This window comes from Podarcis bocagei (genome assembly GCF_964188305.1).
Source record: "Podarcis bocagei genome assembly, chromosome: 7".
Classification (NCBI taxonomy): domain Eukaryota; kingdom Metazoa; phylum Chordata; class Lepidosauria; order Squamata; family Lacertidae; genus Podarcis; species Podarcis bocagei.
This window is the reverse complement of record NC_138132.1, coordinates 14,010,748-14,026,793: the sequence shown is the minus strand read 5'-3', so window position 1 is coordinate 14,026,793 and position 16,046 is coordinate 14,010,748. Positions and strand designations below refer to the sequence as shown.

Sequence of the window (16,046 nt, the reverse complement as noted above, 5' to 3'; positions counted from 1 at the left end):
CCAACCATTACACCCATTATCACATAGTTTTTCCATATTACCATTCCTCTCTGCACATTATTGAAGTAGGATTTAGCATGTGAAAACGAATTTATTTTTATTAGCTAATATATTCCATTTCTTTCTAATTGGCTTGTTTCAAGAGTTGTAGGGACTTCAAATATTTTGATCCTAATACTATCCACCCAAATAAAAGTGTTATATACTGTGTGTGTATTCTAAGGTTGCCCAACTGAGGAGATTATGACCATCAGCAGGTCTCCGATATTTGAAACTTCTCTATAAATAAGAATGAATGTATAATTCCAGTCTTGGAATTCCAGATTTACGTTATTGAAAGCCACTCAGATTTCTTTGAAATATGGACTGGAATATACATTTCCTAAATCAATAAGATAACTCATAATTACCCATTGTTTTTCATTCTAAAAACAGTGCCCTTCATCACCACTGCCACCAAATATTCTTAATTTGATAAATGAAGACACACAACACAGTTTTGATTTGCTTCACCAATTTATTTTGATTTTGAACAAAGGAATTTTTTACACATATCCCATGTTTTCATGAGCCAAAGCCCCGCATTTCTACTTTAGATTTCTATCCCCTGCATCCCATTCACCAAATTGAAGCCTCAGGAGTCCTGTGAATACCAGTTGCTCTGGACTCCCATGTTCAGACAAGCAACCACCACTTCCACTGTTGCAGAAAATAGTGGAATCCAAAAGGAAGAAGACATTGCTCTCTCCTAACTACCTTTAAAAGCTGACTTGCTTTGGTGAAACTATAGTTTCATAGCATCGTGTTTGTGTTATCATGCCTGAAAAGTACTTGTTAAGCATTGATGTCTTGGCCAGTTCACAAAAAGCTGGTGATGCACAGCCTTTGACGACCTTATCAGGAACTTCACTGTTGTCTAGTAAAGAAAAAGAGACAAGGTCAGATGAGCGTCTTGGTAGCAACCGGTGTGTGTGTGTGTGTGTGTGTGTGTGTGTGTGCGCGCGCAAAAGAAAAAATAGGAGCACCTTATTTTTTAATAACTATGTTGAGCAAGTATAGAAAGCCTCTGAAAATCACCACATGAAATGCATATGAGAGAGGTGTTTAAAAGTTAGAAAGAAAAAAGTCTATTTTTTCTTCTTCTGGGGCAAGGGCTCATCTTCATTGCAAGGCGGTTCTACTTACCATGAACAAGAACAAATTCAATGCACTGAGTCTCCTCGTTGTAACACTTGATGGCATTTGAACCCTTAGAAACTTCTGATTCAGCTACACCAAGGTTTGGGCACTCCTGCCCATTCAAGCGCCTCGGTGGCTCTGCAAGAAGGAAATACTAAAGTCAAGACATGATTCCAGCCCATTTATCTTTATTCTAATTCCTAGGCTTCAGTTCTCTAATCTTGTGAGAGGGTTGCAACATCTCTACTTCATTCTGTTTCTGCAATGAATGATGTTGATGATGCAGATATTTAGACCTGAGATGAGCAGACAAGCAGTGGTATTTTTTAGGGAGTGAGTTGGGGAGTTTATTGTTGTGAATGTGACTTATTGGCCACTGTTATTTTTGGTGCTTGATTTATTATATATAGTGTTCAAAAACTAATTACATATACTTATGTAGTGCTTTTTACTATGAAAAAGGTATATAATTTTGTTTAAGTATAATATGTTGCATACTTTGTTATTATGTTGGAAACATACCTCTGATTAAGGTTACTATGTAAAGTTTTTAAACAACAAATGAATGAGTAAATAAATAAATAAATAAATAAATAAATAAATAAATAAAGCAAGCCTTGGTGTTTATCTGTTAATTTATTAATGATTATTATATATCACTTAATACTAAAAAGAGTCTCCCAGTAGTATAAAAAACTCAGAAACTACAATAAAATTTAATTTTATACCTAAATGCATTACAGTGCAATAAAATATAAAATCTCAAAAAACCAAAAACATCAGCATATATTGAAGTGTGTTTAAAGTGAAGGAACCCTTCTGTCTTCAGTGCTCCAATATTAATAATAATAATAATAATAATAATAATAATAATAATAATAATAATAATAATAATAATAATAATAATTTTATTATTATTTCATTATCTATACCCTGCCCATCTGGCTCAGTTCCCCCAGCCACTCTGGGCAGTTTACAGCATTCATAAAGTATCTCCTAACTTACAAAATGCTACACATCACACTAAGATTCTGCCTCTAATATCCACAAACTATAAAGTTATTACATCTGCAGTTAAAACCCATCAAGGCAAGTCCCATGGAGAACTGGGCTTTCAGAAAGCAAAGGGGAATGTTTTGTACACTTGTTGAGTGATCAAAACTAAGTTTCAATCTAAAATTTTATTTTTTTCCTCATGGGCAGGTAGGGTTTCAGCCTGCATACCAGTTGGAGCTGGTAGACAGTTGCTGTGGACACAGAATTGACCTGCACCTCCTTGAACAGCTGTGAGTCCAAAATGACTCCCAGGCTGCCCTCCTGGTCTTTCAGAGGCACAGTTACCCCATTCAGGACCAGGGAAATCTCCACACCCACCCGCCCCCTGTCCCCCAAGAACAGTACTTCTGTCTTGTCAGGATTCATCCTCAATCTGTTAGCCACCATCCATCCTCCAACTGCCTCCAGACACCCATACAGAACCTTCACCACCTTCACTGGTTCCGATTTAAAAGAGAGTTATAGCTGGGTATCATCCGCATATTGATGAACACCCAACCCGAACCCCATGATGATCTCTCCCAGTGGCTTCATGTAGATGTTGAAAAGCATGGGGGAGAGGACGGACCCCTGAGGCATCTCACAAGTGAGAGCCCAGGGGTCTGGTCTGAACACTCATCCTCCCGCCACCACTTTTGGAACATGGTCCAGGAGGAAGGAGCAGAACCACTGTATAACCGTGCCCCAGCTCCCAGCCCCTCTAGACGGTCCAGAAAAGGGGCAGCAACTTAAGATCCCCAGGCCGGGATTCAGCATGTTTTTACATGAGTAGAATGTGTGGTTTTATTTAATATGCATCTCCGGCCCACCACATGGTCTGAGAGACGGTGGACTGGCCCACGGCTGGAAAATGTGATTTTTGTTTTTAAAAATGCTTTTAAAATCCCCTCCAAAACCGAATAACTTATTTTTGTTCCCAAATAATTTTGTTCTCAAATAGAGCTCAACAACTTTGCCCAAGCAGTGCAACTTTTGTTGTTCTCCAGTTAGATGGCATCCAGCAGCAATAGATAGTTTCACTAACTACCTCTGCAGTTCTGCCCCACCAAGATGAGTCCCAGAGTGAGCAAGAGGGGGCATGTGTTCTTATCTCTCTCTCTGTTTCCCCAATTTATCTGGGGCAATCTCTTCCACACACCCAGTGGTCATTTGAATCTTTTGGGGAGAAAGTGCTTCTCCATGACATACAGATGGTGATGCTGATTCCAAGAATTTTTCATACAAACTAGGTTAGGGCATTTACTGAACAGTCACGTAATCTGGGGAACCGGGTTCGTGTCTCCGCTCCTCCACATGCAGCTGCTGGGTGACCTTGGGCCAGTCTTTGAAGTCTCTCAGCCCTACTCACCTCACAGAGTGTTTGTTGTGGGGGAGGAAGGGAAAGGAGAATGTTAGCCACTTTGAGACTCCTTAAAGGGAGTGAAAGGCGGGATATCAAATCCAAACTCTTCTTCTTCTTCTTCTCCAAGGAATTATTGAGGCCCCATCGGGAGCTCAATATTTACTTACTTATTTATTTATTAGGAATTAAATTTGTATACTGCCTTTCATCCAAAAATCACAGGGCAGTTCACTACATATTTTTTTGACATACCGTATATCAAAATTCTGTCCCTAATTACTGTCAAGGGAACATTTCACTGGCACTCAATCAAGTGATACAACTTTTTTACCTCATGTCATCTAATTTTCTTAATCTTTTCTACACTTGTTGAGTGATCAAAACTAAGTTGAAATCTAGAATGTTAATTTTTTATCTCATCCTGTTTTAGAGTTATGAGGGTTTGAAATTTCAAAGAGAGAGAGAGAAATTTGACCTTGCCAGAATACACACAGGCCTTAAAAGCTCAGCCCAGCATTGAGATATGTCAAAACTAAAAACACAAATTCCTGCAGAACCTGAGCTTCATGATATGTCACATGATGGACTTACTCTTAATCTAAAAATCTAAGTTACCAAATTTTCAATTTTTAATAAAGGATTAAAAAATTAATATGATTTAAAAATTCAAAAAATATACTGATTATTTAATATTTCAAAGAGCCACCTGCAAATTTCACATTTTTCAAAATATAGTTTGTACATAAATGTCTGCCTTATTGAATTTTATTTGGGATAAATGGGTCTTCTTGGAGTAAAATATAACAGAATAAACAAGATCTCAACTATAATATTAGTTGCTTCAGGCATTTCTTTAGAAAGTTATTCAATTAAAAGGTGTCTGAAAAGCTAGTTAGGCTTTTCTTGAGGTAAAAAAGTTGGATTACTTGATACTGAATGACCCAGGAATGTTTCTTGGACTGGAACAGTATTGCTTGTCTTAGAGTAAAAAGGAAAGAAATTTGAAAGCTCAGTGCTATTTATCTTTGGCAGTAGATAGATAGATAGTTGATAGATGATAGATAGATAGATAGATAGATAGATAGATAGATAGATAGATAGACTTACTTTCAGAAAATTTATTGTTGCAGAAAATTTTTTGACAGCAATAGTACAAATTCTGGAAATATTTGTTTTCTACTGAAGAGAAGGTGGCATTTGCTGAGATGCAATCTTCAGCACAACCCTTGTTCTTGTAGGTCTCTACAGAGCCATCTGTTAGAAAGAATTGAAGGAATAGCAAGATATGCAAAAATTCAAATTGATGAACATACAGATATAAATACATTGGGCAAATGGGTGATTTAAGAGAAAATACCTGGCAACAACTGAATTCAGCAAACTAATTCATAAAGTAGTTTCTTTGAAGTATAATTTCTTCTGCAATACCATGTGAATATTCTAGGATGGTTCCTTAAGAACTTGCACATAAATGGGGCTAGATGGACTTCCTTTTCTGCCCATACAAAAGAGCCTAGAATAGTTTGATCCACTACCCATCTCTCCCTGATATACAGCTAGCTGATCCAGGGGCCTGACTCATGAAGCTTCCTTATATTATGTACTATATTTCTGAGAGACGGGAGAAGATGGTTTTTCATCTGTTTCCTCTAATTTTCTAATCTCTTGAACTCACTTCTCTCTGGCTATCTCAATACAAGAAATTTTTTGCATGCAACTTTCTATGGGGAAAAGCAGTTATATCTGTCTGAGTATGTTTTTCCCTTTTTCCTTTTTAAAAAAATTCTGTGGCTTCATTTGTCATCAGAGTATTCCAGCATTTGATGCTATGTGCTGTTACTATATGTTGCAGGCCTATTTGGCATCTGCTAATAGTGCAACTAGATAAATGGGTTCCGCTCTGGCGGGAAGGTAAATGGCGTTTCCATGCACTGCTCTGGTTCGCCAGAAGTGACTTAGTCATGCTGGCCACATGACCCAGAAACTGTACGCCAGCTCCCTTGGCCAATAAAGTGAGATGAGCGCCGCAACCCCAGAGTCGTCCGCGACTGGATCTAATGGTCAGGGGTCCCTTTACCTTAATTGGAGACTGGTTCTAAAAGGAGAGAGTGGGGTGGTGGCATTGGGGACAATATTTATAAGATGTGGCCTGGATCTGGTAAATTCATTCTGATTGGTCTGAGAAACTCCATTCACCCCTTCCTCCTTTTCAGGAGTGTTGTTTGCATTCCAGTGTGACAGTGGATAGACTGCGCCTCTGGTCATTGCCTACTCTGGCCCAGGCAGCGTCCCAAATCTTACAGACATGCTTGCGCAAGAAAAAACTCAAAAGTACATGACAGTGTAAAGCAGGGGTTGTCAACCTGGTCCCTACTACCCACTAGTGGCCATTTCAGGATTCTAGGTGGGCAGTAGGTGTTTGTACAGCGCAAGCTGAATCCTCCTTCCATCAAGCACTGGTGGGTGGTAAGGAAAATTTACCATCAAGGACACAAGACCTACCCACCTTGGAAGAATGGCAGATGCAACTAATAGACTATATGGAGATGGCGGAAATGACTGGCAGAATCTGAGACCAGGGAGAAGAGTCGGTGGAAGAAGATTGGAGGAAATTTAAAATTTATTTGCAGAAATATTGTAAAATTTTTGAATGTTGAGGACATTGAAAAGAATTGCAGGGGTTCTAGCAACAAGAAAATGTAAGATTGGATTAATAATAGACAGATTAATAGGACATGAATTTGCTGAACCAACTTCTAAAAGGGATACAAAAGTGGGAGATGTGAGGAAGTCAGGAAAATAAGTTAACTAAAGAGAGGAAGTCAAGAAAGAGGGAATTTTTGTCTTTTTTTCCCATACATGTTTTTTCCTATTTCTTTTTGTGTGTTAAATGTCTGTATTTTTGGATTTTATAACTTTGTATTTTTAATGCTTTTTTGCTTTTTCTATCTTTCTAAACCTTTTATTGTCAAAACTTAATAAAATATTATTTTTTAAAAAAAGAAAATTTACCATCAAGAAACTACCATGGGCGGTAGTGGGCGGTAGGTATGACTACCCTGGGGTAAAGTGAAATGATTTCTAGTTTCCCACAGGATGGAACATTACATGAGCTCAGAAGGGCTCGAGGGGGGAGGGCTTTGAGGGGGAAAATGTGAAGGCTACGCATCCCCCCAACCCCCTTGAGGGAGTCTTGGGGTCAGCATAGAAGCATTGTTGCCAAAGAGGAGTTTCCCAGTCTCTTTGTCTCTTTGTAAGGAAAGTGGAAGGGGGGATGGTGCTGATGCAAGAGAGTAGCAGCCCGTGATGCTGGTTCCAAGAAGCAGGAAATCTCTATATACCCATAGTTTAACAGAGCAGAAAAGGGAAATCTTACAAATGAAATTTAAAATAGAACAAAAAAATCTGGCATGAAGAAAGGGGTAAAAAGAAAGTTCCCTCTTACTTGGTAAAACATACTCTGCCTTGAGTAGTATATGCTCAGCTCTATCTACTGATGGATGGCCACACCAACTCGGCCCCTTACACACTGACCAGATGCTTGGAAGCTGTGGCTGGATGGTTTCGTGGGAGCCGATTGAAACTAAATCCTTCGAAGACAGAGGTCCTATGGCTAGGTCGGGATAGCATGGGGATGAGGGACCAACTCCCTTCTCTTGCGGGGGCCCAATTAGTGCCATTGCCTTCCGTTAAGAGTTTGGGTGTAATCCTTGACGCCTCCCTTTCCATGGAGGCGCAAGTCACAGCAACAGCCAAGGCGACATTTTTCCACCTTCGCCGCATCAAGCAGTTGGTCCCTTACCTTTCCCGCCCCGACCTGGCCACAGTGATCCATGCAACAGTCATCTCCAGGCTTGACTACTGTAACTCGCTCTACGCGGGGCTGCCCTTGAAGCTGTCCCAGAAACTCCAGCGGGTACAGAATGCTGCAGCGAGGCTCCTCACAGGGTCTCTACCATGGGAGCATATTCATCCAGTGCTTTTCAAGCTGCACTGGCTCCCGGTGGAGTACAGGGTCAGATTTAAGGTGCTGCTTTTGACCTTTAAAGCCCTTCACGGCCTAGGACCCTCGTACCTACGGGACCGCCTCGCCTGGTATGCCCCACGGAGAGCCTCAAGGTCCATAAATAACAACACCCTAGTGGTCCCAGGCCCTAAGGAAGTTAGATTGGCTTCAACCAGAGCCAGGGCCTTTTCAGCACTGGCCCCAACTTGGTGGAACGCTCTGTCTCATGAGACCAGGGCCCTGCAGGATCTGATCTCTTTCCGCAGGGCCTGTAAGACAGAGTTGTTCCGCCTGGCCTTTGGATTGGAGCCAATTTGATTCCCTCCGCCCCCTTTTTCTTTTTTCTTTTCCTTCTCCTACAATGAGGCTCCATTTTAATATTTTAATGTTCCATTATTTTAATGTTGTATTTTATTTTTGTTTTTAAGTTGTAATCACTCATCTTGTTTTTATTATTGCTTTGTAAGCCGCTCTGAGCCCGGCCTTGGCTGGGGAGGGCGGGGTATAAATAAAAATTTATTATTATTATTATTATTATGCGCCCAGTGATAATAAAGCTGATTTCTATAAACACCTGGAAGAAAAAGTGTTAGCCTATATGGAGGAGAAAATAATTCTCCTAGGAGATCTGAATGGAGTTGTTTCGAACATGATAGAACTCAGAGAAGTGTAGATAATAAAACAGGACGATTATCTCAAACTTTTTCCAGTTAACAGACATTTAGTAGACGCTTGGAGGTTTAAACATCCAAGGGCAAAGGAATTACCATAATATTTTGAGCCAAACCAGTCTGCCAGCAGGCAAGATGTAATTTAGATCTCAAAAGAATTAACATTAAGAGTGAGAAAATTTGAAATTGATCCAAAGCCCCTATCAGATCACAATTCAGTGTCCTTATTCCTGAAGGGGAAAGAAAGAGGGCAGAAATGATAGAGGATGAATGAAGCATTACTTATTGATGAAGGAATAATTCAGAAAGCTAAGAAAGCTTTTGAAGAATTCTTCAGATTTGATGTGGGAAAGACTATGGACAAAAACAATTAAATTCACTGCATGTATGACATTAAAAGAAAATTTAATGAAGATGATGTATAGGTGGTATTTGATGCTGACTAAGCTTGCTAATATTTAAAAGATAAGGTATGTTGGAAATAAAAGGAGAAGGAAGGGAATTACTTTCATATGTGGTGGACCTGTCCTAAGATTAAAGCCTACTGGGATATGATATATAATGAACTGAAAAAGATTTTCAAAAATACCTTTAGTAAAAAGGTATATGAAGGAACATTGTAAACATTTGAAAACACTTGCAGGGTTCATTTAAAATATTGATAGTTTATGATTTGATACCTGTTTATAAAAATTAGAGGTAAGGCTTTTAAGTATGGAGATAAGATAAATAGGGTGATTTAGAAATGCTAAGATAAAAGTGATAACAGATGGAAGTCAGGGAGGGGGACAGGAGGAAGTCAAAGCTCAGTTAGAGCAGAGATATATGTGATGAAGAAATTTTATTTGGTTGTTATAAAGGGGGGAAAAGAAAACAATAATAATAAATATTATATTTAAAATATTAAACAATAGAAGAATTCTTCAAATTTAATATAAACAAAGGAACTAATATTAAGACTGTCTGGAAGACAGGGAAAGCATCCATGAGAGGATTTTTCATCCACCAGAAAGCAATTCAGAAGAAATTGAAAGAAAAAGAAAGAATGGAAATATTAGAGGAGATGAAAAAAATAATAACAATGGAAAAGAAATAGCTAAGAACCCAAAGAACAAGATGTTAAGTCGGACTATTAAAATGCTTCAAACTCAATTATCAGTTATCTTGAATCAGGAAACAGAATGGAAGATAAAAAATGTTAAAACAAATAATCAGACTAGTGTTGGAAGTGTAAAGAAGTGGCAGGCAAACATATGTTTGTTGAACCTAAAAAAAAGATGAGGGAAATTTGGGAGGGAATTTATAAATAATTTTAAAAGATGTATAAAAGCTCATTCCCTAAAAAGCCCGAAGCATTCCTCTTAGGGATCATGCGGGATGAAATTCCAATAAACTTTAAGAAAGCATTTATGTATGCCACCACAGCAGCAAGAGTCTTGAATGCCCAGAATTGGAAAATGGAGACCTTATCAACAAAGAGTTACTGGCTGATCAAATTGATGGAGTATACAGAACTGGACAAGTGGACAGGTCAGATAAAAAGATCAAACAATTAAAACAAAAAAATTAAAAATGATTGAAATATATTCAAACAGTATTTGAAAGACCATTATGGAGAATAATTTTTTTTGACCAGTTTAGAGTAACTCCAGTAAGAAAAGAAGAAAAAAGTAAAACATAATAGAATTAGGTTATTGAATAAATGGCTGTGTTAGGAGGGACAGTCAACTATGTAAAACTGAGGATTGAGGTAAGAAGGGGAGGGAAGTCAAACGGAAATGGATTACAAATGAATCAAATCAATCAATAAATATGTGTTTTTGTTCTTTTTTCTTTCATTATGCTTTAAAAATATATGTTTAATTAGAGGAAAATCAAGTTGTTACAGTGTGATTTGATGAATGTATGTCTAAAGCAACCAATAAAAATGAATTACAAAAGAGAGAGACAGAGTAAAGTGAAGTGACCAATGGGCCCAAGTCACAGCAGTCTCCATTGCTTTCAGTGGAAAATATTGCAGGACTCAAGGGAAGAAGACAACAACAAATGAAGGAGGAGGAGGAGACTGGGTAGTCTGTGTGGGTCAAACACAGTAGGAGGACAAGGAAAATGCTTGTCTGTTGTTTGGTTAACCCTGCGAATGAAAAAGGCAAGTGTGGAGGGAAACTGTCCATCGCATCTGTGTTAGCAAGGACCAAGTAAGATGAACTAAGTGATGAAGCAAAATGTGCCAGCCCAAGGGGACATTTTACAGGACAGATTATATACTACTAAGCAGCTGGCTGCAAGACGTGGCTAGTGGATATTGTTAATGGCATGCTGGACTTGTTCCAGGTGTTGTAGGTTTGGCAGCCACCTTCTATGCAACCTGCTATTTCACTACTTTGTGCAGCAGAAGAATCATTGGGCTGGATTCTTAGTGGGAATGGGAGGTGAAGCCCCACCCTGTCAGATGGGATCCCTCTCAGGGATCTTGGAAGAATGCATTCCTTGTCCATACATCCAGCTCAGGGTTTCAGGGGACAGAGCACCCCTTGCCGGTGTCTACTTGAGGTTCACAGGATGCTCTTCATGCTGTTGATGGATGCTTATATTGGTCATCCCCAATAGTCTATCATTCAGTAGGCGGACTGGTTATATGCCCAGTGTCTGTGTCAAAGTTGTTTATCCCTGTAATCAGTAAAGTTGTGGGCTAATCTGAACCCAACACATGTCTCCTTGTGTGCATTCACTTGCTGTGCACCTCATTGCTACATCAATGTGCCTGCACCAACGAAGAGTAGACTGATTTGGTTGCTTTCTAAGCAGTTGGGAATTATCATTCAGTGAGGGATTGTCATTTAGGAGTTAAGGGGGAGCTATGAGACAAATGTCAGAGAAAGATGAGGCCTGAATATTTGTGCACAGTTTGTTCACAGTAAGCAGCTGGTAAAAGTCAGGAGAAGGTTACCAATGGCTCTGTGGATCTATAAGGCTTCCCTGAGTCAAAGTATGAGAGAGTGAGAGAGGTTCCACACTCTATTAGTTAATGATATGGAAATGGGCCACCTCAGTGGATCCTTGCAGTCTATGGAATTCCCTTGCTGAGAGAGAGAGAGAGAGAGAGAGAGAGAGAGTGTTTTCAGCATAGAGAGGGATGGATGGGTTTCAAGACGTGGTTTTCTTCTTTATTTTATTTTTTGCTTTTATTGTACCTTACTCAAGAATCTAGACTAAATCCCGCCTTGTTGTAATTTTACAAGTGGGTCTCAACAGGTTTTTGGAGAATGACTGCTTTTACTGAACGAGTTAGGGTTGTGTTGTTTTTATTGTAATTATTGGTACATTTTAAACAGATTTTTAATATAGTTTTAATTCTAATATTTACTTGTTGAAAAAGTTGAGTTCCTCAAGGTTGGTGAGATCAGCATTCTGTTGTCACACTAGATAACCCAGAGACCAAAGGATGCAAACACACACTTAGAGTTAATATGACAGAAAGGCTTCATACTCACTTAAATAGGTTTCAGTACGCTGAGAAAAGCAACTTCCTCCTTTGATAATACAAGCATGTCCATTGTTTTTTACACATTGCACTGTTTTCACTGCAGAGAGGAGAGGAAACATAAGTTGTCCAGTCTTTGAGAAACAGAATATTCCAAGCCAAACACGAGCAATGTTAATGGTCTCAGGATCCGCATGTAGTGGTGGGTTAGAGGCTGCATGCACACCAACACACATCTCTTCCACCCCCACCCCCCATTCCTCATACAGGAACATCTCCAGACACAGAAATGGAAAGACACAAAGCCTTCTTCCCATTTGCTAGTATCTTTCCCCTCACTCCAGGCCTAATTAGTAGCTGCCCAGCTGCATAAAGCTTCATCATAGGTCTTCAATCCCGCCCCCCCATGAACTCTGAGTATGCTCCATAAATCCATAATTTGATATTTTAATTCTGGCATAAATTTAAATACCCCAGTAACCAATTGGCACCTTCCTGTGCTTTGGTTTGCCTGCATCAATCTCACCTACAATGTCCTGACCTTTCTTGGGAATGTCCCTATTTAAGTGAGTGAACACAACACAATATTCCCCTTTCCAAATCCTTTCTTTGGTAGTTGGGAGACGATGGAAACCCAGTGGGGGCTGATGGCTCTGAAAATGGGATGGCATCCACTTAACCACATCCAAGGGATCAGGGTGGGGCAGCACTGATGATATAGACCAGCCTTCTCCCCTTTCTTTCCCCTCAGAGCTGGTGGGTGCTACTGGATGAAAGGGGGGGCATCAGATTTATCCATGCAGATCCGGGTGATTGGTCACATCCACAGATCCTGGGCCCCTTTCCTGATTACAAGCATCCAACAAAGTGGCAGATCCCCCTGTATAAAGGGGGAATCCAGTGGAAGCCACAGCCACCACTGGAGGGGAGAAAGGCCACTGAGCTGGACTCCAACCCTGACAAATGGCAATTAGGGATGCCACCCTGGCCAACTCCACTGCTGAGAATAAAATGCCCCACCTGTTGCAGTATCAGCTGCCATGACCACGTCCTGAGTGCCTTCCACCTCTGGCACTTCCTGTGAAGCAAAACCGGTACTTACTTCCAAGGCATCCAAACCTGTTGAAATTAAATTAACAGCACCTTGATTAGGATTTTGTGTTTCTTGCTTCTGACAGTTGACAAGCACTTGAAGTTGCAGCAACTGTAGGGCTGCCTTCTGCCTTCTCAGGGCCTCGAGGAACATCAATATAGTCCCCTAGTCTGACTCTTCCTCCACAGAACAGGAGGGGAATGGGATGCATATGCATGCTCCTTCTGTGGTGCAGATACTTTTCCTTTGCCCTTAGGGCCCACCTTAGCCTTGCCTTTACTTGGAGCCATGCTAAATGCACCCCACTCCCCATAATAATCCCGAGGCTCAAAAAGGCTCTGCAAATGTAAAAATTGCCCCTTGCCCCATTCCATAAGGAGATATAAGCACACTTTCTAAATGGACCTTCAGGACCCAACCACTAAACAAGACTCAATATCATCTTTGTGGCTGAATGGGGAATTTTGAATCTGATCTCTCTCAGCTCCTGGGCTCAGTACACTAACCACTACACCACACTACCTACCAGGAAAATATCAAAACTGTTGCCTATCCACAGAAAAATGGCTGGGGAGTTCATGAAGAAAACCCCTCCACCCCTCCCTATACCACTCCTCCAGCCCAGTGTCCACAACAGCAGGGGCCATATTCCATCCCCGGTCACTGCTAACTGGCTACTTCCACCTAGGGAGATTTCCCCCCCCCCCAAAAGCAAATCCCCTACCAGGGATGGCCCTTGCATTGGTTCCCCGCTCTTGCAACCAGTGCTTTCAACTTGTGGTTAAAGGGAGGCACCAAGCTCTGCGTGACATTGGGGGTGCTCATTGTATGCACTTGAGACCACAAGTACAACATGTACAAGGAGTTCGCAAGGAGGCACAGTGGGGCCCCTCAAAGTTGGGGAATTTTCAGTCCCATCATCACATACCTGGGGATGCAGAGGTTTCCCCAGCCCCATAGGGTTGGCATCTATGGTAAGAGGTCTCTCAGTGCCTCAAAGTACCATTGATCTGTTGCCTCCAGCAAGAGCCATAGTTATCTGCAGCAAGCAGCCTAGTGCAGGGTTAAAGTTACTCCTCTCCTCTCCACTGGCCTCCTCATGAGTAAATGGAACAGTAAGGAGGACCAATCCCCTTGCCTCTCTAGGTGGTTGGCTCTGCTGATTTTATCTTCTCCTGCCAGCCTCCCTGCTCTGCTCTCCCTCGTCCAGTCCTCTGATTAGCTAGACCTCCTCTACTTCCTGCAGAGCTCTGTATGGCTGCAAGGGCGTAGGTAGCATCAACTGTGTTGGACTGGTCATGTTGTTCAGATGCCAGATTATCATCTTCCACAACAACTACTTTGCCTCTCTTGCTTCAAAGGTGGCATATGAACACTACGAGACCCTTGACTGAATGCTTTTGGAGAAAGAATTCAAGATCTCAGGCTCCTACTCACCTGGGCAAAGGATGACCAAGAGGAGACAAGTACTCAGGAAAGTCGTCATAGTGCTGAAGAGATCAAAAGCTGAGAGCACTCAGAACAAACAAGCAGGTGAAGGATGGAGGATGAGCCTAGTTTGGAGGGTTTTATAAGCCAAGAAGGGAGCCCAAGGGTTCCAGGTGGAAAGAACTAGTCCAGTAAGGGGGTGGGAAATGATGAAATTAGAGATTGCATGCTTTCCCAGACATGGTGAAATTTTATACTGGAACACAAAGCACAATGTGGAAATTGGATTAACTCTTTTTTAGAAACGGTATGAAATTCTGCCACCTGCATTTTGCACTCCATCCCATTCTCAGGGTTAAGAAACAGATCTTTTACTTAATAATAATAATAATAATTTTTATTTATACCCCACCCTCCCCAGCCAAGGCCGGGCTCAGAGCGGCTTACAAGCAATAATAAAAACAAGTTGAATGATTACAACTTAAAAACAAAATTAAAATACAACATTAAAATATTGAAACATTAAAATATTAAAATGTAGCCTCCTCGCAGGAGGAGAAGTAAAGGAAAAAGGAAAGAGAGGGAGGGAATCAAATTGGCTCCAAGCCAAAGGCCAGGCGGAACAACTCTGTCTTACAGGCCCTGCGGAAAGAAATCAGATCCTGCAGGGCCCTGGTCTCATGAGGCAGAGCGTTCCACCAGGCCGGAGCCAGTGTTGAAAAGGCCCTGGCTCTGGTTGAAGCCAATCTAACTTCCTTAGGGCCCGGGACCACTAGGGTGTTGCTATTTATGGACCTTGAGGCTTTCTGTGGGGCATACCGGGAGAGGCGGTCCCGTAGGTACGAGGGTCCTAGGCCGTGAAGGGCTTTAAAGGACAAAACCAGCACCTTAAATCTGACCCTGTACTCTACCGGGAGCCAGTGCAGTTTGAAAAGCACTGGCTGAATATACTCCCATGGCAGAGACCCCGTGAGGAGCCTCACTGCAGCATTCTGCACCCTCTGGAGTTTCTGGGTCAGCTTCAAGAGCAGCCCCGCCTAGAGGGAATTACAGAAGTCAAGCCTGGAGATGACCATCACATGGATCACTGTGGCCAGGTCAGGGCGGGAAAGGTAAGGGACCAATACTTAATTGAATCCTTTTTGAGAACCCCATTTAATTTCATCAAATGACACCCCCCCCCCCCGTATATCCTACCCCAATTTCATCACAATGCTCCTGGGAAAATGATGTCCATGATCAGATACAATGATCAGCAATTGGTAAATCACATCTATATTTTATTCACAGGAATTTGGTGATGCTGGAACATGACTTTATACCTAGAACCAGCCAACGGGGTATGTACAGTTTTGTAGTATTTCACCATTTTTCAAAATATATCTAGAAATATTTGGAAGTGTGGTTCCTTGAAGCTGAATCAAATATTCTGTCCATAGTCCTCACAAAAATGCCACCCCCAGAATCCTCTAGGAAGGAATAATGGGTACTATACGAGAATGAATTCCATTACAATGGATACTTGGATTGTGAACGCGATCCATACGGGAGGCACGTTCTCAATCCGCAGCGTTCACAACCTGCAGTGTTGCGATTCTGCTTTTCTGCGCATGCGCAAAGTGTGATTTAGTGCTTCTGTGCATGCGAGAGGCCATCTGCCCAAGAAAAGCATTTTTACAGTGGCCAACCACTTGACTGTGCATAGCCTGAAAACAGGACATGAGAGCAACGCCACTCTCCCACTATTGTTTCCCAGCAACACTGAATTTGGAATTTCATGTTGAAGA

The 16,046-nt window shown here is 41.2% G+C and overlaps 1 protein-coding gene across 2 annotated transcripts in view; it reads right to left on the bottom strand.

Annotated features, from left to right (window-relative positions):
• Positions 1-400: 400 nt before the first annotated feature.
• LOC308590548 (uncharacterized protein) overlaps positions 401-16,046 on the bottom strand; it is a 54,602-nt gene continuing 38,956 nt past the window's right edge. Inside the window, exons 1-2 of one of the 2 annotated variants that reach the window (XR_014009789.1) lie at positions 1,186-1,552; positions 799-916 (exon numbers count right to left, since the gene is read on the bottom strand). Coding sequence is in view for 1 of the 2 variants with exons in the window: in XM_081200691.1 (XP_081056817.1) it covers positions 759-916 (158 nt within the window). In the remaining variant the exon portion in view is untranslated. Of the gene's footprint in view, positions 917-1,185; positions 1,553-16,046 lie in introns of those variants that run through there. The other variant, XM_081200691.1, reaches the window with a different exon arrangement.